At 36.3% G+C, this 22838-nt stretch overlaps 1 protein-coding gene across 14 annotated transcripts in view; it reads right to left on the bottom strand.

The window, feature by feature from the left end:
• LOC128868405 (dentin sialophosphoprotein) overlaps nucleotides 1–22838 on the bottom strand; it is a 120105-nt gene that overhangs the window by 34392 nt on the left and 62875 nt on the right. For 4 of the 14 annotated variants that reach the window (XM_054110460.1, XM_054110466.1, XM_054110459.1 and 1 more), the window contains 4 exons: nucleotides 20639–22600; nucleotides 20378–20452; nucleotides 15285–15827; nucleotides 12781–14895 (listed from right to left, as the gene is read on the bottom strand). The exons of 4 other annotated variants lie outside the window; for them this stretch is intronic. In XM_054110460.1, coding sequence (XP_053966435.1) covers nucleotides 14825–14895; nucleotides 15285–15827; nucleotides 20378–20452; nucleotides 20639–22600 — 2651 coding nt within the window. In that variant the 3' untranslated portion in view covers nucleotides 12781–14824. Of the gene's footprint in view, nucleotides 1–12780; nucleotides 14896–15284; nucleotides 15828–20377; nucleotides 20453–20638; nucleotides 22601–22838 lie in introns of those variants that run through there. 6 more of the 14 variants (XM_054110472.1, XM_054110462.1, XM_054110471.1 and 3 more) reach the window with 4 other exon arrangements.

A 22838-nucleotide genomic window follows, 5' to 3' on the forward strand; every position in this document is an offset into this window, starting at 1 on the left:
TGCGAGACCCACATTAACATCAGGATATTATGTATACATAGTTTAACCTGGGTTTACAGAACTCGACTACCCTTGAAGTGGTTGAAGGGCTGTCTAAAGTCATAAGTGCAAGTTTGCTGTCGTTACAGACGCATGCAGTTCTGCCTCTCTGTACAGTAATTCGCATCTTTTGGTCCAACACTCAACTCTAATCAAAACTTATGAGATATGACGAATCAAACTACAATGCGAAGGGAAATACTCAAAACAAAGTGGGAGTGGCTTGGACACATTTTAAGAAGAAATCCATCGCCTGCGATATTCGCCGTCACCAACGTGCAAAGGTCCAAAAATCTTCCTCAGAATTTTTCTGTCAAACACTACAATGAACACCTCATCAGATGCTGTCATCGTCCATACGTTAGGACGGGCATGATGAGAGCCTAATAGAGTGTCAGTTTTCTTCATTGAGAGAGGACTTCACTACTCAGTTGCCTACAAGGTGGCTTTATTAAGGTGACAGCATTCACCCAGCTGAATTTTTCACCGTAGGTATGGCTTACGTCAAAATGATATGATTTGTTTGTATGTATTGGTATGTTTACATTCGTATGTTTACATTTGCTTGCTGATTTTGACGTGATGGTTGCACCAAACGCAACAACAAATACATGTAGGGTTTTACTTATATGTGTTTGCTGTCACCTGTAATAAATTCGTCTTGGTTGCCTACTTAGTCCAAAGTAGCACTTGTTGATAAGAGAGATTCTTCGTTTGACTTCAAGGCTGTCACTGTTATCGGTGTTAATATTGGTTCCTAGATAAATGAAATCGCTTACAACTTCGAAATCATAACTGTTAAAAGTGACGTGGGTGCCGATACGCGAGGGCGTTGACTGTTTGTTTGATGATTCGTTTTGTCCTCGTTCAGCACCAGACCCAATCGCTTTGCTTCTTTATCCGAAAATGATCGATTATGTCAATTTCATCGGCATACGCCAACATTTCGACGCTCTTATAAAAACTGTGTCTGAGCGATTGAGTTCTGCGGCTCGCACGATATTTTCCTGCATTAGTTTGAAGAGGTCAACTACTAACTTTTAGTTTACTTTCGTAATATTTTTTTTGCATTTCAGTTAGTTGAAAGCCAGCTGCAGTTGACATCGTCAATTTCATTTACTGTGTTGAATATTCCTTGCTCCGCACTATATCAGAGAGAATTTGAAACCTTCTGAGCATCGCTGCGTAAAATTCACCAGCTGCTTGTATGCAAGTGTGATGGATACCAGGTTTGCTGTTGTTGTTGTTTGTTTGCTCGTTAGGTATGGTGAAAAAAAATTTTTTTGAGGGGAACTTGAATTCTACGTTATTTGTTTTTGTTTCACAAAATTTAGCTTTAGCTTAGTGAAACACAAACCGAATGACGTCGGCAATTCTTTCAGAGCCCAATGACGGTCTGCAAGGTAGAACACTACTAAACATCTTTTCACTATGGAGCATGAACTCTCTGAGCTCTCTGAGAAACTGCCCAATTCGGCACTAGTGATACAGTGGCACTACAGGGTACTCGCTTTGTTTATATGCGTGTGTGCCATATGTACATGCTGTACCCCTACAAGACAGCTGACTATCATATAAGCACTCATATTATCATCATCACTATCCTCAACCAACTACACATTTTCGTTCTAGCCATCGGAAAGTTCTGATAGTTTCCCCTTGTCGGTGTGATATTCTATCTCTCTTTTACCAATAGCTATTTCTTCTTACTGAAAAATATATCCACTATGCTGTAAAAACAAGGCAACTAATCATTTTTATTCTTACAATGTAATAACTGCTGACAACTAAACTCCTCATTGTCGTCATCACAAACTTCTCAGCACTAATAATTATACTTCTCATTTTTGTTCTCAAAAAGTAATCAGGACAAACTCCTCATTTTCATAAAAAGTAGTCAGACTGAGTAGTTTTTGTCATCATATAATAACTAAAAGTGTGTTATTTAGAAATATATACAATTTATATTTTTTTGTTTTCATTAGAAAACTTTTACGGACGAATTCGGTGTTTCATCCACGGAGATTCGAACTCACGAATTTTTCAAGTTTAAGTCAAGCATCTACTCATTCGGTTATGGTGACCATACAACAAACACAGTCAAATTTCTCACAAGAACTTTTTTCAGAGCAGCCACATTATAAGCATACAAAAGAGTTGCATTGGCGCTTAAAGTACAGGAGATATATTTTGCACTTATATGAAATTGCTTTTGGTAAAAGAGAGATAGAATTCACACCGAACAGGGGAAAATAATATCAAATGAGATATTTGATTTCCCCATTAAAAAATGTTGTATACGCTATTCTGATAATGCGCATGCATTAGAGACTAATAAAATACTTGTAAATGTGTTGGAATTTTTGTCGAAAGTGCTCAGCGCTGTCTTGTAGGGACAGCTGTTATGTATTAGTATTATTATTAGTATTTATGCGCGGCTAATGAAAGCAATTTTTAGTATATCAAATTTCCAGCATAAAAGTGGCAACTCGCACTACGCCTTGTTCAAAATTAGTTTGTTTATCTCAACTAAAATTTTGGCAATGTTTCAAAAAAATGTTTTTGTTTATTTCAAAATTAAAATTTATGAGTGCATATACAAATGCATGTTAATTTCTTGAATTGCTGGAAACATAACTAAAAGTGTGGGTGGGGTTGAGTAGGACAAAATTATTTACGAGCGCATTTGGCATTCGAGAAGCAAAAAATGATATTACAATTTTTCAATTTTGTACGGAAAAAATATTATGGTTTTACAGCATTCCAAGTACATAAATACGTGCATGTATTTGTAGTTATCTCATAAATTTGCAATGTTAATTGTCATCCAAGTTATTTTAAAAAAATTTTCAAAAAAAAAAAAAATTTTTATTGCGTCGAAACTATGCAAATATTTAAAATGTCTCGCTATCGAAATAGACAATAGCGGCAGTATAAATATAATGGAAAAATTAGCCATTGTCAGTGTCTATGGCTATGAAAGTGTCTACCCAAAATAGATTACACACTTTTTCTATGATCTTTGCGTCAAAAGTGTCAGATTAGGAACGACTCGTGGTAGGCCTTGGCATCTGTAAACAACTCTTCATCATTCTATTTGTGAATTTTTGTTGGCGCCATCTATTTTTTGTGCGTGCAAATATCAGCATGCGAGCGAAATATACCAACTACAAAAAGATGCTCTCTTTGAATGGCAAAAACTCTGCAGCTGAGCTACGCAGAATTATTATGGAAACTCTTAGCGCGACTTCAGTCAATGAAAACACGTGTCGCGGTGGGGTTTAGCTTTGCAAAAGTGGTTATTTTGATGAAGAAATGGAACATCGATCTGTACAGTTAGAAAACTGCGGATTAAAACTTGCAGATTCAGTCAGCCGACTGACTGACCCGTATCAGTGTGGCTTTTGAAGTGATAAATTTACCATCGACCAGATAATCGCAATATGCCAATACTTGAAAGATGCCTGGGAAGAATAATGCACATCCAGCTTCTGTTTACCGATTTGGAAGTCGCTCTCGATGATATTGAAATTATGGACATTAGAATTGTGTCATTACTTCGGCCTTTTCTTGACTGACTTAATAAATAAGTTAAGCGAATGGGTCTGAGGGTGAAGGAGAACGAAAAGAAATATCTCGGCTAATCCAGCAAACAGTCACTGTTGGCAGTTATATTTTTGAAGTACAGTCCAATCGTGATAGTCCGACACATACGGGACCGACTCGTTGTCGGATTATCAAATATTCCGGACTACCGAAGGTTTCATTTAATGACACGAAAAGACAGAAAAAAATCACATCAACACCGTCATAAATCGCGAGAGAACTGGCGTCGTTCAAATTTAATGACAAATACGTTGTGACCGGGAAACAAAACACAATCCCCCTCTGCTGCTCTGCTACGACTGATCAAAATAAAATAATGCCAATTGCATCCATAGACGTTATGAGGTTGTCCGATTACCGAACGTGTCGGATTAAGAAATGTCGGACTATCACGATTGTACTGTAGTAGCGAATTTTGCTTACTTGGAAACCAGCACTAACACGATTAAAAGGGTCTATCTTGAAATCCAACGTAGAATCTCGCTTGCCAACGAGTGTTACTTTGGACTAAGTAGGCCATTCAGTAGTAAAGTCCTCCCTGGAAGTAGTCCTCTCTTGACGAACAAAAATCACAACTTATAAGTCTCTCATAATGTCCGTTCTGTTGTGTGGCGCCGAAGCTTAGACGATGACGATGTCCGACTAGGCGGTCCTTGGAGTGTTCGAGAGAAAGTTTGATACGGATTTGTAACTGCGATTATGGCAGCCATTGGAATGGTGAGCTCTGTGAATTTAGTGGAACATAGACATATTGTAGCGAATAAAGAAGCAGCGACTTCCTTAACTAAATCACGTCGTTTCCACGACAATCGGTTCTACGTTACCGAAACGATCCGGATTTATATCCGGCCAAGGACTGTCATTTCAGCAGCATTCCCCATTTATATATGGGGATTGGTGGCGGTTAGTACGAGAACGAAATGAGAGGCTCGCTTTATTGAAAACTGTTCATGCGATTACTGCGCCAATTAAAAAAAGCAGAACTCAATAATTAATGCCCATCAATTGAAAGCTATGGGAATGCATGGAAAGCATAAAAAAATCATCATTCCTACGATTTCAAACCAAGGCAGGTGAAGCGACGATTTGCTCACTTGCGATTAACTCTTCCAACGATAACACGGGAATGGTTTTTGCATTATATTGTGAATGGTGGACTCATTAGCAAAAGCTGACATAAAATTTGAACTGATCACGTTTTCCAAAGATATTTGACGTACTAAATCCACATCCGGAATGCACGGACCCTCAAGGGAAGGTGCCTCTGCATGGCTGGTTGATGTCCTCAAAAACTGACATCACTGCCATCCAAGGGATGCGATGGGGACAGAGCAAGGCAAGAAAAACATTGGACCTTGCGAAGTTTACCACAGCTGCCGTGTAAAGGAGCGCAAAGTCGGTATTGAATTTATAGTGGGGAAGAGACTTTGCCGTCAAGTCCTTTCATTCACTCCGGTGGATGAGCGTCTCGCAATAATCCGCATCGAAGCGAGATTCTCAGAGAGAGCTGTCCACCAATCTGGCATGCAAGAGCAATGGAGCAACAGTTCTCGTTCTTTACGTACCGCCGCCGAAGAAGAAATCAGATTTCGGCTAGCTCAAAAAAACAATGCTATCTCAGAATTTCATATAAATGATAACTGTAAACTTTGAGGTGGCAGAAAATGCAAAAAAAAAAAAAAATTATTGGTGCAGTGGAAACTTTCGAGTGATGCAGCGGTTTGGAGAAATAACGGCTGAGATGGCGAAGCTGGAAAGAAGCGATGAAAATAAAGGAATAACGTGTGGGGAAAGCTGAATGATCAACTACACAGTGAAATTGCGCTACTTAAGCCCCCACTGAAACTATTGAAAATATTTGTGGTAGCCTGTGTCATTCTCATAAGTTTGCTCCGCCTTTCGACTGCGTAAGCAGAGCAACTCTACTGGGTCTGCTGTTATTATTTAGCTATCCTCTTCTGCTAGTCGCTCAAGAGTATTCAAATCAGTGGCTAACAATAGCAAAGCTAAAAGTGGCCACTATAACTCTGCTATGCTGGACTCAAATCAGAAGGGAAATTATGCATACACGAGGGTCTCACAAAAAACAATCGCGAGCTAATGCGTTTTGCAATGCAGCTCAGAAGAGAACACAAATTCACAGCTGCTTTCTAAATTCGTGGTTATTATAGGTCTCTTCGTGAAGCAAATATTTAGTTTGTACAAATTATCACGTTTTGGTGTTCATATTATCTATGGTGTTCACGTACCCAAAAAAACTTGCAAAGTAGGGGAAAGTGAGAGAGCTTAATGACATTTCGTTTTGAGGGGAAGTTGCAAGTTTTTACTGGATAAATTTTTATTGTACTTGTGAGAATTTGCAAGTGAGAAAAACAGCTGGTTGGAAAGTAAAAATAAACACGATTTAAAAACGGCTGATCGCGAAGTAAAAATAAAGTCGAATTAAAATTTGCGAATTGCAATCGCTAATGGAGTCTCTTCATCTGACAGCGATGATGAAATGGAAGAAATTATTGTGGACTAAATGAAATCATGTGATTTCGAAGCTCGTTATTTGCATTTTGCTGAATTTTTTTAAGTTTAAAACGAGGTAGCTCAAGTGAAACAATTTTTAATTTTTGTCATTTTTCCTGCCAAAAATTTCATCAGCGGTTCGTAAAACTTCCAGATTGTTACTGGTTTTTTTTTTTTGATATTTTTCTATTTCAGACAGAACAGACCTTATACGTACGCGGTTTGGGCCTTTTAGCATTAAGGAGTTATACAGAGTTAGAATTTTCAAAAAATCGACTTTTTTTTATATATTTTTCTTATTGTACACATATTTAAGAATACACAAAGAAAATGTAATATCATTCCGGTGAATATTTTCGAAGTTACACGCAAATTTGAAAAGGCGTTTCAGAGTGCTTGAAAGTACAAGGCCAGAACGGCAGTGCAGTGCTTTTCAAACTTTGACGCGTTTTTCTCAAAATGGTGTTCTCAAAGTCGGTGACCAACATTACTCAAAAACGGCTAAACCGATTAGTCTCAGATTTTAACGCGCTTCTTAAATATATTTTTTAGTAATTAATTTTCTGACATATAAATATTTTTTTTAAACAATTTCAGGCCGAAATTTTGGTCAAAAATCGATTTTTTTTGAGAAACTGCCATTTCGTGAAAAAAAAAGAGGATCTAGTTCAGAGATATAGTAGTCAGCGCGAAACGTCTTTTTTGAGAGCAGCTCCCGGAGATCAGCTGTAGCTCCTTTTCAATAAATATTTTCACTAATACCTTTTCTAAAAATACAGTTAAAAGATAACATAAAGGTATACAAGTTTTTAGATCAATAAATTTAAAGGTTTCCTCAAAAAAAAAATCTGGAAAATTCGCTTTTTTCGGCCGTCTAACTGTATATAACCCCTTAAATCAAGTTGAATGAGTGGCCAACACAGAATCGATTTTTGTGATATCATTAGTTGGCTCTTCTAGTAACAAGCACAGCAAGGATGTACCCATCAAAAAGGCAAACTAACCATATCCCTTGAAAATTCCAAGAAGGATAAGAAAAATGACTTAAAATTTTATTCTTGCTTATTTTTTAAATGTAATGTACGAGTATTTCCAAAAGATGACATTAATCAAAACCTTTCAAAAACATGAATTTTCGGACTCAGCGGTCGATTGCACAGAGGAGTTGGATGTTCTGCTGCAAGGGGGTTTTGGCTGTTAACTAGTGTAACCCTTACATTTAAAAGAAAATTTCAATACACGCATCTAATCCAGCAAGGATATACGGCATGCCCACTTCTGATTTTAGCTCTAATTTTTTTATAAATTTACGCTGATAAAATTCACGCAGATGTTGATGAAAATTTTGATAATCTAATGAGTTCTTCAACGCAAAATTCTGGAAATTTTTCAGGTTATGTTGCATAGGTCAGGTTCTGTTAGCATGACTAGTTTAAGCTATCGAGTCTTTTATTTTAGGAATTTTAAATTTTAGTAAATCCTAAAAGTGCGTTCCAACGTCAACTCCAATTACTTAATCCAGCGCTGTGAATGGCGGTTGTAAATTGACTAATTTATTCAAAGTAATCTTTGGCGCTCTTCGCGTATACGAGAATGAGTTCCGTAGCCGACAGAGCAGCGAGCTGTATGAGCTATACCTGGATATGAACATAGTGAAGCGTATTGAAACAGCAGCTGCGCTGGCTTGGTCATGTCTAGAGGATAAACGAAAGTGCTCTGGCAAGGCTTGGAGAGGGAACCCATTGCTGGACCTTGTCTACGTTGGGGAATACAAGGGAGGTCCAACTGGCGCCAATATAAACATAACAACAAAAACAACAAAAAATTCTTGTTTCACTGTTATCAGCTAAAAGCCGGCATCTACTTTTATTTATTTTAATTTATTTCGCAGCAGATTTCGATGGGTTAGGTTAACCCTGCTGGCATTAAGCCACTCATAGGCACTTTGGTCTCTAGGGATACCAGATGGGGACTGACTTCTATTAAGATCTAAAGTAGATACCACGTAGAATGTCAACGCTTTTAGCAAAACTATGCTAAGCTACTAGGCTTTAGCCGAAAGATGGTAGGAGCAATTAACTTCATGCACCACTACAAGAAAAACATGGCCCTCTTACAACATCCAGAGGACGAAGTACCTGTTAGGAGCATCATCGCCCAAGCATCTCACATATCACTGCAAGCCTTACAGGTCACTAGAAAGTAGGGGACCATGCTCCCACACTTAACCTTCCTTTCATTCCCATTTGCAGAAGTTGTCAGGCGGGGGAGGTGAAAGAAAGTATTTTCAATTATTTATGCGAATGTCCAGGTCTAGCTGAAGCAGGACTTCGCTCTCTCGGTGAGCCTTTCTTGCAGCAAATCAATGAAATCTCTGACATTGAGATAAAAGGTTTGCTGCTATACTTGGATCTCACGAAATGGATCTGACTCAAAAAAAAAAAAAAAAAAAAATGAAAAATATAAAATTTACCAATACCCTACATAAGAACAGTGGTAGTAAAACGGCGCTAGTTGCTAATTAGGATTATCTCAGCTGAAATACTCAACGACTTCAACAACAACAAGGCAGCGCTGGAAGATCCATTTTTGTGACATCCGCTAGACCTGTGCGATGATTTGCTGATATCGATAGGTTTTCAATAAAAAAAAAAATAGAAAAGACAGCGATTTTATGCTCAATTGCGGTCAAACTCTGAAAATGAGTGCGGCAAATACTGTTTTCGCATTTTCACGGCTGCCTTCAGGACCAAGCATGGTTCCACCTTTGGTGTCTATGTGGAATCCAGCGGGACAAAGCTACACTTCGCTCTTGGAATACATGCATCTGTGTTTCAAGCGGAAGTGTGTGCTGTTCAAGGTGCAATGAACTCTATTGAGGAATACAGGTGGAGAGGCAGATCTGTATGTATCTGCATTGACAGAAAAGCTGCGCTTATGGCCTTAGACAGCCCTCCAACCACTTCAAGAGTAGTTGAGTTCTGTAAACCCAGGATGAACTACGTCTGTAGGCACGTGGGTATTGCGGGTAACGAAACCGATGACTCTTTAGCTTGGATGGGTTCTAAGGCCAACTACTTCGGCCCGTTCTGACACTCCATCAGAGTCATGCTTAGCTCACGCATTACGCACAAGAGAGTTTGGCAGGCTGAGAGAGGCTGCAGATGAACAAAACTGATGTCACCTGTCATGTCTGGCCTACTGTCTGTCATTAAGCAGAAGGGACTGTAGGCAGCTGGTTGGACTGAAGACGAGCCATTTTCTAGGGGCAGGTGAAGCACATGGAAATGGTATGCTCTCTGCCCAGCACGTGGAGAGGAGAGTCGCGATGAGATGGCGCATCACTTTCTATGCGTCTGCCCGGCCTTCGCTCAGAATTAAGGTTTTCGCAAACACCTTGGCTCCTTGGCGACACAAGATCTACCCAGTTTTCTTCGGAGGTCGGGTAGATTTAAAAATTCAGAAAATTAAAAACGGAACCCGAGTGCGGAACAATGGACTTTATTGTGTCTGAGTGCTGTACTTGCTAGTTGTCCTGACAAAGAAAATGTAACTCGTATGACAGTTCAAACTATTGTATTATAAATCAGCTAACAAATATTGTATGCCATATCACGAATGAGCCAACAACAAAATGGTAGAAAAAAGGTTTCTCTAGTAGCGGTCGCCCCTCCGCAAGCAATGGCCAGCCACCGAGTGTACTTTTGCCAAGGATGATAGATATCAAGTTTACTGTTGCTGTTGTAGCAGCATAAACATTCTCCATTTTTACTTACGGGGAATGCTGCTGGAGTGACAATCCTTGCCCGGATATAAATCAGGGTCGTTTCGGTAACGTAGAACTGACTGTCGTGGAAGCGATACTAGGTTTGCTCGTTAGGTATGGTGAAAAAAAAACATTTTTTGAGAGGAACCTTGGATTCTACGTCATTCGTTTTGTGCTTCACAAAATTTAGCTTTAGCTTAGTGAAACACAAAGCGAATGACCTCGGCATATGTATCTGCCAAATTTGCTCAGAGTCGAATAACGGTATGCTAAGTAGTGCACCTCTAAAAATCTTTTCTTCATGTACTTCTGCCATAAAAAAAAGCTGCTCATAAAAAATGTCTGTCATTTGGAGTCGGCTTGAAACTGTAGGTGCCTCCTTTTGTGGAACAACATCAAGACGCACACCACAAATGGGAGGAGAAACACGGCCAAACTCCTAACAGAAGTGTACGCGCCAATTATTTATTTGTTTTACTTTATTTTTTATTTATTTTATTTTAATTTATTTTATTTTTTATTTTTACGTTTTATTTATTTTATTTTATTTTATTTATTTTTGTTTGCATTTATTTTTTTTTTTATTTTTACTTTTTATTTATTGTAATATTTTTTTTTATTTTTTTTTTTTATTTATTTATTTTTTTATTTTTTTTTTAATTTTTGTTCTATTTTTTTTAATTTTTTTTAATGTTTGTTTTTTATTTTTTTTTTGTATTAATTTTTTTTTGTCACGAATGAGCGTCGAAATAAATAATTGCAGTTGACGTGGAAACGAATTTTTTTTAATGATTTTATAACAAAATTGCGTTTGAATGCGTTTGTGGTTTAGTTTTTTTTTATATAAATCTGTTTATTAAAGTTCTACAAATCTCAGTTTTGATTACAATTTTACTAATAAAGTTGCGTAAAATTAATTAACATTTTGACATTTGAAATGACTACCGTTTGGTCCATAGTTTAAAATATTCTATTGTATATTTAATTTCTCGCTATTGTTCAACATTGTATTAAATAATATTACAATTTTATCATTTTAGAAAAAATACATTAGTTAATCTTTTTTTTTTACTCATAATTAAAATTAATTAAGAAAAATGTGTTTATAACAAGTGCTTAAACTTTGTAAAACATAACAACGCGTCTACACATATCTACATACATACATACATATATATGCATGTAGTATGAGTAGATGGCGAGTTTAACGGTATTTTGAATACCGGCACAACAATAAATAAATTGGCAAAAAACTAGCGGTAGTTGCATGCAAACTACCGTTGGACAAGTTTTTGCTTTATAAGCAATGCGTTTGCATTTGACAGCTCTTTTACACAAAACAAATTTCAAGTTTTATTTTCAACCAAAAACAAAAACAAACAAAAAATACAAAAACAAAAACTTGGCTTTACAAGCTATTGCGCTACGCTTAACGGTATGCAACAGAAAACAAGTTTTGAAAATTGGGTATATCAACAATTGCATTGTGTTGTTGCAATGTGCTTTTCTTACAATGTTGTTGCTTTTGTTTATATGTACATAGTATTTCAATGCATTTTTCGTTTTCTCACTTATTGGCGCAAAAAATAGTTAACTGATTTTGTATTGTAAATATATTAAATTGCTAAATTGTAAAAAAATAAAATTTTCAAGTCCCCTACATTGTAAAGTGTACACAAAAAGGCACAAAATGTGTATATGAATAGTATCAAAAGTGTTAAGTACAGTTACAAAAGTATTGTGTTGTAGTTGTAAAATAAATTTCTCAACAAGTAGTACATAAGTATTTTTTTCTCTTCATTAACAATAATAGTCTGTAAATAGTTACGTTTGTAGTAAAACAGTATAAAAAATTAAAATAGTTAACTGACAACGAGTATCGCTAAAATATTTTTGGTTTTTTTTTTCATTTTCTTTACTTAATTGCAAATTGCCTTCACTTTGAACAAAGTTTTAATTTATTTTCGCTTTTTTATTGAATTATAATCGGATCGGTGAAAAAAAAAAGAAACAACAAAATATTGCTTAAATTAGGCGTAGGTGGAAGGTGCATACAAACAAATGAGAGGACAAGCTGAGTACAATACAAAAGAGTAACGGCAAAAGTAACACAAAAAAAATGCACGTAAATATTTATGAAGTTGAGAGAGAATTCTTCTTAATGAAATCTATCAAAAGATTTGCTTACATTAAAAACAATTGAAAATAGGCGAAATCAAAGTTACATACAAAGTTATCGTTATTCACAGCGCAGTCAAGAGAGCGAAAATGTATTAGCTGCAATTTATTCCGAATATATACTTAAGCAGATATACTTACATAAGTATGTATATTTTTTAGTTTTACAAAAACCAATTACTAACTACAAATTCACAAATAATACATTTTCATTTAAAAAACTCGCTGTGAAAACGCTTTAAGTTCATAAAAAACAGGTGCAAGTAAAAATGTAGGCTTTTTTGTTTTGAGGATTTAAAAGTTGAGTTGTCTGTTGAACGAACAATCTCTGCAATGTAGTGGAACATATGCAATAAGTGTTGTTGTATAGTATTGCGAATTTGCGGTTTTTCTTTGGTTTTCATTGTTGTTGTTATGATATGCGTTTGATTGTTCATCATTTAGACAACTGCGGTCGGTATATGTTTGATAATTCATTTTATTTCTAACTGATAAACATAACAGTTATTTCGTTTCCCTATTTCTGGTATGTGTACATCGCCTCAATGAAGCGCATTTGATAACACATACATACGCATATGCAGTTAAGTTGGCTGTGAATATGTGAGCGCTACTGCACTCTACGTTAATTTGGCGAGTATTGCGCTCACTGCAAGTGGTCTCTCAAGGCAGTAGTGTTGTTTTTTGTTTTTTTCTTTTTCGGACAATCTTATTTTACAGCTTCATGTGTACATTTTGACACGTATTTATGTACATATATTTGTATTTCAACGTACTTATGTGTTTCTTTAAAAAAAAGCTCTTGCTAGTGATGGCTCTACAGCTCAATTGAAAGGAAAAATATTTAACGTTGCTCATTTTATCCTGTTTTTTCTCACCCGTTTTGAAACGCCAATAAATCTTCTCTTTGTGTTTGCAATAACACTCATATTTATGTATATATTTACGTAACTGGTAGTGGTATTCGCTATATGTGAATAGTTTGTGAAATAAAATCGGACGTGCAAGAACATGTCGATTTTTCGATTCTCTTGTGAAATCTATTGTAGTGAATTAACATTTATAAAATTTTACGTGCAAGAACACGTCGATTTTTCGATATTCTTGTGAAAGCTATTGTTTTGAATTGACAGTTATAAAGTTTTACTTTCAAGTTTTATATTCAATAACCTAACAATTCGAAAAATACATTTAAAAAAATCTTTACTTTGTTAGTTTGTAGTTTTGGTTCTAACTTTGGTTATTTTTTCATTATTTTTGGTTACATTTTTGGCGCCATATAGTGAATACCACTTTGGAGTTTATTGGCGCGCATGTTTGCTCTTAAAAATTTCTTGAAACATTTTTTAGATTTCATTATTTGATTTTATTTGCAATTTCTAACCTAACTTTTGCGCGGCTGGAATTGCAGCTCCGTTCTAAAGCCACATAAAATTATTTGAAATATTGACTTTGTTCACTTTTTTGCCTCCTTTTTAAGGTTTTCTCAATGGGAAATAGAATTATGTATTTTCTCTCTTCGCGCAAGATGTGTTTTTTTCTTAGTGCTTAAAAACATACATACATATAAACCTTTCCAGTGCTCAATGAGGAAAATTTATATGTGCGCTCGTTTTTTTTTATATACTTTTTTAAGAAAATTAATATAATTTTGGTGCTTGTATTCTGCAAGCCGCAGCAGTTCAACTATTTTATGCCAATTATGTTTTGTGTGAATTTCTTTTGTATAATTTTTATGAAAAGTATAATTTTAGTTTAGTCAGCCGGGTTTTATGCCAATTTTTTGTTTTGCATGAGTTCTTTTAGGTCTTTAATTTATCTAGGAGCACTTGTTTTATACAACTCAACATTAATGCTTTAACTCCTAGAGTAGGTGCGCTAATTTTCAACCCTTTTGCATCACCTAACGAAATGCGCGATGTACTTAAAATACATTGAGTCGGCAAGACTTTTACTGCTTGTTCTAATGAAAAAGAATATTACAAGATTACCAAACTAATTTACATTCCTCAAACTTTAACAAAAACAAAAAATTATAATTTATTGCTGATTATTCCGTTCTTGGTGATAAGAGAGTCTTTGCTCGCGCCGGCTCAAGGTGGCTTTGCGCCGGCTATTCCGTTCCTGGTGATACGAGAGCGCGTTTTCATTCGCTCGGACTATTCCGTTCTTTGTGATACGAGAGAGAGTTTTTGTTCACGCGGACGCTCATGCTGATAAGAGAGCGTTTTTGTTCGCTCGGACTATTCCGTTCTTTGTGATACGAGAGAGCGTTTTTGTTCGCAGATTATTCCGTTGAGTGATGCAAAAGAGTTAAGGAACTAAGGAATTGTGTTTTTGGGTCACTTTTTATACAAAATTTGTCTTATATAGTATTTGCGTAATTTTTCTTGCTAGAAAATTTTTTTATATTAATTTTTGGGTTGTATTAGTGCTATTTATACAATAGTTTTATTAATTAGGAACTATTTTATTGTTCAGTATTTTTCCAGACAATAAGGAATTTGTTTTTTTTTACATATTTTAATTGATGTTCTTGTGCTTGGGGGCTTGGCTATTGATTTTATTAGGCTGTCGTTTGCGATTTTTAGTTATTATTAGTGTGACATTTTTTTCAATTGTTCCTTCTATTTTCTCATTGTATACATATGAGGGTGTATGTGTGTGTGTGTGTATGAGTTAATTATTTAATTTTAATTTCTTTTCAATTATATTGCTTCCTTATTCCCATAGAGAGATATCCTGAAAAAGGTCATATAGATTTTTTAGTCGTTTATGCAAATAATTAAGGCCTGCAAAATACAGAAGAAAAGAGAAGAAGAAAAACAAACACATAAAAACAGGAAAAAATGTCTCCACGAACATTCTCCACAAATGCATATACATATATGTATGTATGTATATATGTGTGTGTGTGTGGTCTAAATACGTGCGTGCATTAGCATACATATATACACGGCGACGACATTACATACATGCATGCATGTGCATTTGACATATGTTATATATGTATATATGTATATGTAGATGTATATGTATATGTATATATGTACATGTATATGTATATGCATGTAGGTATATATACATACATATGTAGTATACGAAACAATTCAATACGACACAAATCTGGCTTTACATACACACATCTACCAGATAATGTATCTGCCAAAGCCGAACATACCGCTTTTCACATTCAATTTATCGCCATCTTTAGCATGAGCCTTTTTCGCCGATTTTCCATTGTCATAGGATTTATCGTTAGCTACTTGTTTGTTGCTGCTGCTCGATTTTTTAGCTGATGCACCGCCGGTTTTTCGTGGACTAGTGTAGGAGACCTTGCCCATTGGCACTGCGTCATCATCATCGTCATCATCGTCGTCATCCTCATCATCATCATCATCATCATCATCGTCGACGACGGTACGCTTCAGTGGTTTCTTCTGCTCTTTATCCTTTTTATAGCTGACTTTTGCTGACTTACTGGCTGCGCCTGCGTCGTTTTTGGTGGTTGCTGCTGGCCCAAATTGGAAATTGCCACTACGTTTGTCTGTCGCATCGCTGCTGCTATGGCCGATGCGCTGTGCGGTCATTTTAGGAACTTTTGTAGATTTTTCCAGTTTAGTAGGACAACATTGGAATGGTTTGTAAACGTTTGGTGCGTAATTAATGCCACGTCGTGCTGAACTGCCGTCGTGACCCAATCCAACATAGAAACATTCGTCATCTGTGTGCAAACAAACAAAAACATTTTGTCAGATTGTTTCTCAAAAATAGTAGTGGCTTCTAAAGAACAAACAAAAAAAAAACAAAAAAAAAAACATTGGCAAGGCTTCCAACAAAGCACTTCTCTACATAACTGCCATAGAAAATTGTTCGGTTATTACTTAAAGATCTTTTAATGACAAAACAAAATATATGCAATCCAAAAATGTTACAAAGTAAAGTAAAAAGAGAGAGAGCGCAAAAAGTAGTAGAAAAAGTACACGAAAGTCAAAACGAAACAGTTCAGAAATGTTGGCTTGTCGACCAGAGTTTGTCTAAAATGCAATTTTTGTTTATTTCTTTTAGTTTAAAATTTCGTTTTTTTTTTTGTTTCTTTATATTACTAAAAAGTAACAGGTTGTACACACGTACAAACAAAGTCACATTATTTAAAAATTTTATTTTTTTTGTTCTCTTATTTTTTTTGTATTTAATTCGCAACATAAATGTTCTAAAGTAATATTTAATAGTAATCAAGAACCACAGAAAGTTAGTAAAATCTTACTTAGAAAATTCAGTTTAATTTATATATATTTTTTTAAATTTTATTTTGTTTTCCTCGTTTGCATGTTTTGTGCTTTTTTCAAGTTAAAATTTTGAAAAATAGATTTTGGCGCAAAGCGTGCTTCACCTACTACTCTACGACTACTACTACTACTACTACTACTACTGCACAGTACACGTTGTGTTGTATGCTCACACATACATCTCGCAATTGCTTCAAATAAAACGTATAACTGACAAAATGCTTTTGATGCTGACATTCTTCTAAAAACTAAGTATGCTAAGCGATTCAATCGAATTCAATTCATGTACGAGTAGCTAATTTTGTTGTTCACAAATTGTATGTAATTCTATTTCACATTGTTTTATAATTTTTATTTATTTTCTTCATGTTTTATTTTCTGTTGATTGTGGCTTGAATTGCTTTTGAAATGCATTCTTTTGCTTTTTCAGCTTTCACATGACCATAATTTGTGTTATAGAAAGATTATTGATTTGCTTTAGTTTTAGACATAAGAAATAAGTATTATTAATAAACAAATAAAACAATTACTTATAAAATAATAAACTCAAATAAATCTTCCACAAACGTCAACGCAAGAGTTACATATTATTATTATTTTCATATAAAAAAATGTATTTTCATTGATTTTAAAAATCTTTTTAATATTTAAAATTTTTTTTTCATAATTTTATACGCTCGAAAAATCAAGTAAAGGTTTTTTCATAAAAACATTGTGTCAGCTATGTTTTTTTGATCAATGTAGTTGTTATTTTTCTTAGGACCATTGATTACTTGTAGCAAATATTAATTGATAAAATGCGAAAATTGCATTTCTTTATTTCCATTTATTTATGTATGCATCTCGATAACTATTGTGTGGTGCAGTTAGGCAAAAGGGGAAAATTTCAGGTACTAAAGAGGGGATCGGATAACTTGGCAAACTTCAACACATCTAAGTAGAGTTAATGCAAACAACAACAACAACAACAACAATACTAGGATGAAGGGAGCGGGGTAAATAACGAAAACATAGATTTTGTTAGTGTAGATATCAAAGGTGGAATGCAAAGTTCACTCAAAGTTTTCAAAATTTTCAAAATTCTCTTTTCCTTCCAGAAGTGTACGTTCGCAGCGTGGCTCATACATACCTATGAGGCTATTTCATGAGTTTTCGTAGTTCAATTAATTGGTTAATTATTTGGTATTTTCAGTATGGGCTGATACGCATGGGGCACACCTATAGACTGGACGAAACTGGAGTTACGCAACAAAAAAAAAAAAAAAAATACTCGAATAGGCTGGGCTGCCTAACTGGCTGATCAAAAATGATCTAAAATAGCTAGTAGTTTTCTAATTTATATTTCGAATAAATAAATAAAAAAATATATATAATAAAAAAACAAAAAATAAAATAAAAAAATAAAATACATATGTACACCATAATTGGTTCCTAGTTTTGTTAACTAATTAACAAAGATCTTCAGAATGATCGTAACACTGATTATTCTGGTAATGACATTTGTTGAATTGACTCAGCTGAATGAATTTAGTGGAAGTAGCTGGGTGGGCTCTGAAGTCAATTTCTTTGGACCGCTCTGCCACTCTCTTCTGAAACCAGCATAGCCACGGTTAGCAAATGGGTTACGATAATCCACAAACGAGCTTGGCAGGCTGAGAGAGGCTGCAGATGGACAAAAATGATGTTACCTGTCATGCCCGACCGACTGTCGCAGTTCCTCCTGTCACTTAGCAGAGGGGACTCTAGGGAGCTGGTTGGACTGATGACGGGCCACTTCCTATGAGAAAAGCACGTGGAAAGGGTGGGTATCTCAGACAATGCATTCTGCCCAGCACGTAGAGAGGAGAATGAGACGGCGGACCACTTTCTACCCGGCCTTATCTCGAATCAGCCTTGAGGTCTTTGGCACTGATGTGTTAAGAAGCGACCTCTTTGGCTCCTTGGCACCACAAGATCTACTCAGTTTTCTTCGGAGATCGGGTAGATTTAAAGAAAATTAAAAAGGGAATCCGAATGCAGTACAATGGACTTAATTGTGTCTGAGTGCTGTACTGGCTAGTCTTTCCCGACAAAAAAAGGGAGTATATTTAATTAATATAATAAAAGCAAATTAATTTGGATTGCTGTCGGTAAAAAAAACTATTTAAATTTGTATGCGAAAATCTTGAAACTTGCACCGAGCCCGGTTTTCATTGTGTGCAAAAATTGATTTTCTACTGCAGTTCTTTACGAGTTTCATTGAATTGATGAGCCTTTGGTTTACAATAACCCCCAATAATAGAACGAAAAGAAGGAAGAACTTGACATATAAACCGCGTTATACAGAATATTTGTCACTGATACACAGGTTGGTCCAGGGTAATCTAAACATTACCTTCATGGCTTGCTATACAGAACTCTTCCAGATAGTCATGAAGCCATTTTAGCTTTAAAGTCACCTACAACCAATCCAAAAATCATCAGACAATGCCTAAAGGAATTTAATGCTTTAGCGCGCACGACAGACATCACTCGCTGGGACATCAACTGAGTACCTAGCCATAGGAACATAGAAGGAAGTGAGGAAGCTGATGAACTGGTAAGATAGAGGTCATCCTATAACGAATCCGAAGCGGTAGGAATAGGTTATCCTCAAGGCGTGCATAAAAGTGATATGTTCTCGCTATTCCATAAACAGGTCGTTGACAGATGGACTAACATGGATGCCTGCAAAATGTCAAAATAAAAGTGGGCCAATTTCAACGAATCCCGAACTGACGAGTTGTTAAGAAGACCATGAACAGACATATTCAGAAATACGTCTGCAATAACCGGCCCCAGGCCTTTAGGAGACCACGCCAGTGAGATGGGGTGGCCGTACAACGGCCGTAGAAGCTGCAAACAAAAATAATCTAAGGAAACAGTCTTCCATTATCTGCGTGAGTGTCCAATCTGAGTGCTCTACTACATAGAATGGCCGAGGGAATTCACGATGGTCAACTTGAAAGAAATTGCAGAAAAGAAAAAACACGACATAGGCAGATACATATTGTAGTAAAATCAAGATGGTTCGACTAATAAAAAGTAGTGGTTCCAAAAGTGATGTATCAAAATATCATCGTTTGTGCTAATTGGGTCTGGGTTGTGTCAGGTTCAAACAACACACCCACCGCCTCCACCACCACCACTCCTAGTAACGCCTCCCAAAATGGAGTAACATAGTGAGCCTCACGCATAAAAATTGGATTTTATTTCGGACTTAGTTGTATGAAACTTTGGGCTCGAAACAGCCTTATCGTGCTAATCTATAGACTGCTTAGCGACAGAACAGTCGGGGCGGAGTGGGTGGGCGCCTCTCTTCACCGGCAGGTATCAACGCGGTGAGATTTGGTACTACTTCAAGTCCTTACAGCAGTTTTCTGGAGGATAAAGTGGAATGATCTCAGCTTCTTCTCCTTAATAGTCCTGCTCTCGCTAGCTGAGATTTAGGCAACTTGGTCGAAGTATTTTAATAGTACGTCGATACATATTAGGCCAAGTCATTTGGGAGTGAACTACCCAGATTGCTCTGGTTGCCCAAATTGTAATAAAATGTCGAGGCGCCGAAACATTCAAGGCAGCCGTCCCCTTATGATTACGTTTCAAAGCTGGAGCGGATTTCTACTTATGCTCCAATTCGCGTAGCGATTTCGAAAATCCGTCAGCCAGCTTTTGTCCAGCCTATAAGTGTGCCAAATTTGAGAATTAGATTTGTTCGATTTCACGACGAAAATTCTTGAAAATCACCCATTGAAATGTATGTACGTAGTTCGAACGATTTGAACGTAGACTACTTTTGGGAGGCGTCGTGCGCAGTCGTGCAAAGCAGCTGGTGCATAGCTTTATTTAGACACAATTTTTGTTTTTGTAATTACAAGTATGTATGCATTATGTATTTACTCTCGCACACCAAAAGCATTTACTGTTGCTGATTTGTGCCAAAACATGAGAAAGTCGTTTGTTTTACCTTCAGCCTTCGGTAAAAAACGATTGTGTATTGCGCTTTTCGGCATTGCACGATTATGCTTGGACACTAAGTACCCTGTATCGGTTAAGAAACACACATACATATTTATTTATGATGATGTTGTATAATTTTATTGCAATTGAGTTGTGAATTGGAAATTTATATACATACATAAGTACAAAGATTACAAAAATAGAGGAAGGGGTGGGGAATGCCACAAGACTAAATCTTCGGTTGGCAACAATATTTTTAAAGATTTACCTAATTTATCTATGAATCGTTCGTTGCAAAGTTCATTAGCCTGATGGATTTTTTGAGGCTTTATGGATTTTTGCGATTTTCGAGATCTTTTAACTTTCTTGTCATCGTCGTCGTCATCGTCATTGTCGTTGTCATCGTCATTGTTATCATCGTCGTCGTCAGCGTCGTCGTCGTCATCATCATCATCATCATCGTCGTCGTCTTTGTCATTTTTGTTCCTTTTTGATTTTTTATGTTGCTTTACTGTTTTGCTTTTTCGTTTTTTTACATCATCATCGTCATCATCTTCTTCGTCGTCATCATCATCATCGTCGTCTTTGTCATTTTTGTTTCTGTTTGATTTTTTATGTTGCTTTACTGTTTTGCTTTTTCTTTTTTTTACATCATCATCGTCATCATCTTCTTCGTCGTCGTCATCGTCTTCATCGTCGTCATCATCGTCGTCGTCTTCTTCGTCGTCATCATCATCATCGTCGTCTTTGTCATTTTTGTTTCTTTTTGATTTTTTATGTTGCTTTACTGTTTTGCTTTTTCTTTTTTTTAAATCATCATCGTCATCGTCTTCTTCGTCGTCGTCATCGTCATCGTCATCGTCATCGTCTTCATCATCGTCGTCATCTTCTTCGTCGTCGTCAGCGTCATCATCATCATCATGTTGTGATTTGCGCTGCTTGTCTTTTCGCCGAGATTTTGAAGTGGACTTTCTTTCATTGTCATCATCCTCATCATCCTCATCGTTATCATCATCTTCATTTCCGTCTTCGTCTTCATCTTCATCTTCATCGTCATCATCATCTTCATCTTCATCTTCATCCTCATCTTCATCTTCGTTTTCATCATCATCGTCATCTTCATCTTCATCCTCGTCTTCATCTTCATCCTCGTCTTCATCTTCATCCTCGTCTTCGTCGTCTTCGTCATCTTCGTCATCATCGTCATTAATTTTCTTTCTGTGCAGCTTGCGTTTGTTTCTGGATTTGCGTCCTTTTTTAATATCTTTCTCTTTATCGTCTTCATCATCATCATCCTCATCGTCAACATCCTCATCGTCATCATCCTCATCATCATTATCCTCATCATCATCATCCTCGTCATCATCATCCTCATCGTCATCATCCTCATCATCATCATCCTCATCGTCATCTCTATCCAATTTTCTCTTCTTGCTTCTTGTTTTCTGCGTTCTATGTTTTCTCTTGTATTTTGGATGATCATCTTCATCTTCATCATCATCATCCTCATCATTTCCATTAGCATCATCATCGTCATCATCATCCTCTTTCTCAATAAGTCGACTTTTAAATACAATTTTTCTAAATCTCAACCTTCTCGACCCCGGCTTACGATATCGCACTCGCATGTTAGGCTCTCCATCATCATCATCATCTTTATCATCATCATCATCACCATCATCATCCTCTTCATCGTCTCCGTTATCATCGTGTGAAACTCTACGCCTGATCAATTTATATTTTTTATTGATCTTGTCGCCGTCATCGTCTTCGTCTGCATCATCGTCATCATCGTCGGATTTGTGTTTCCTTATACTTTTCTTTAAACGTTTAAGTCTTTCTTCTTTACTTTTATCGGTTTTTGGGTAAGTTAATTTTGTAATTTCATCATCTTCATCTTCATCTTCATCCTCGTCGTCGTCGTCATCGTCGTCGTCATCGTCATCGTCTTCGTCATCGTCATCGTCTTCATCGTTCTCATCTTCGTCCTCGTCCTCATCCTCATCCTCGTCCTCGTCGTCGTCCTCGTCCTCGTCCTCGTCCTCGTCGTCGTCTTCGTCATCGTCGTCGTCTTCGTCGTCGTTATCGGTGTATCGTTTTCGTTGTGCCTTTTTGGCTCTTCGTTTTATTTTTATGTCGTTTTCGTCATCATCATCATTATCTTCATCATCGTCTTCATCTTCGTCATTGTCATCATCATCCTCATCCTCATCCTCATCATCATCCTCGCCTGTATCAACAACAGTTGGTTTGATCAACATTTTCGTAAAACCATTGAAAAAGTCGTTCAATTTCAAAGTTTTTTTTTGTATGCAATTAGGGTTTTAAACACTGTGCGGGATTTTATTCAAAAGTAAGTAGAGTTGGTTTAGAGTTTAGAGTAAAATGCACATGAATAGAAGGGTGTGTGAGTAAACTTCAAATTTAAATTTCATTTTCAACTATACGCACCTCTTGCCCATGGCCTA

The sequence above is a fragment of the Anastrepha ludens genome, chromosome 6 (genome assembly GCF_028408465.1).
Source record: "Anastrepha ludens isolate Willacy chromosome 6, idAnaLude1.1, whole genome shotgun sequence".
NCBI classification, from domain to species: domain Eukaryota; kingdom Metazoa; phylum Arthropoda; class Insecta; order Diptera; family Tephritidae; genus Anastrepha; species Anastrepha ludens.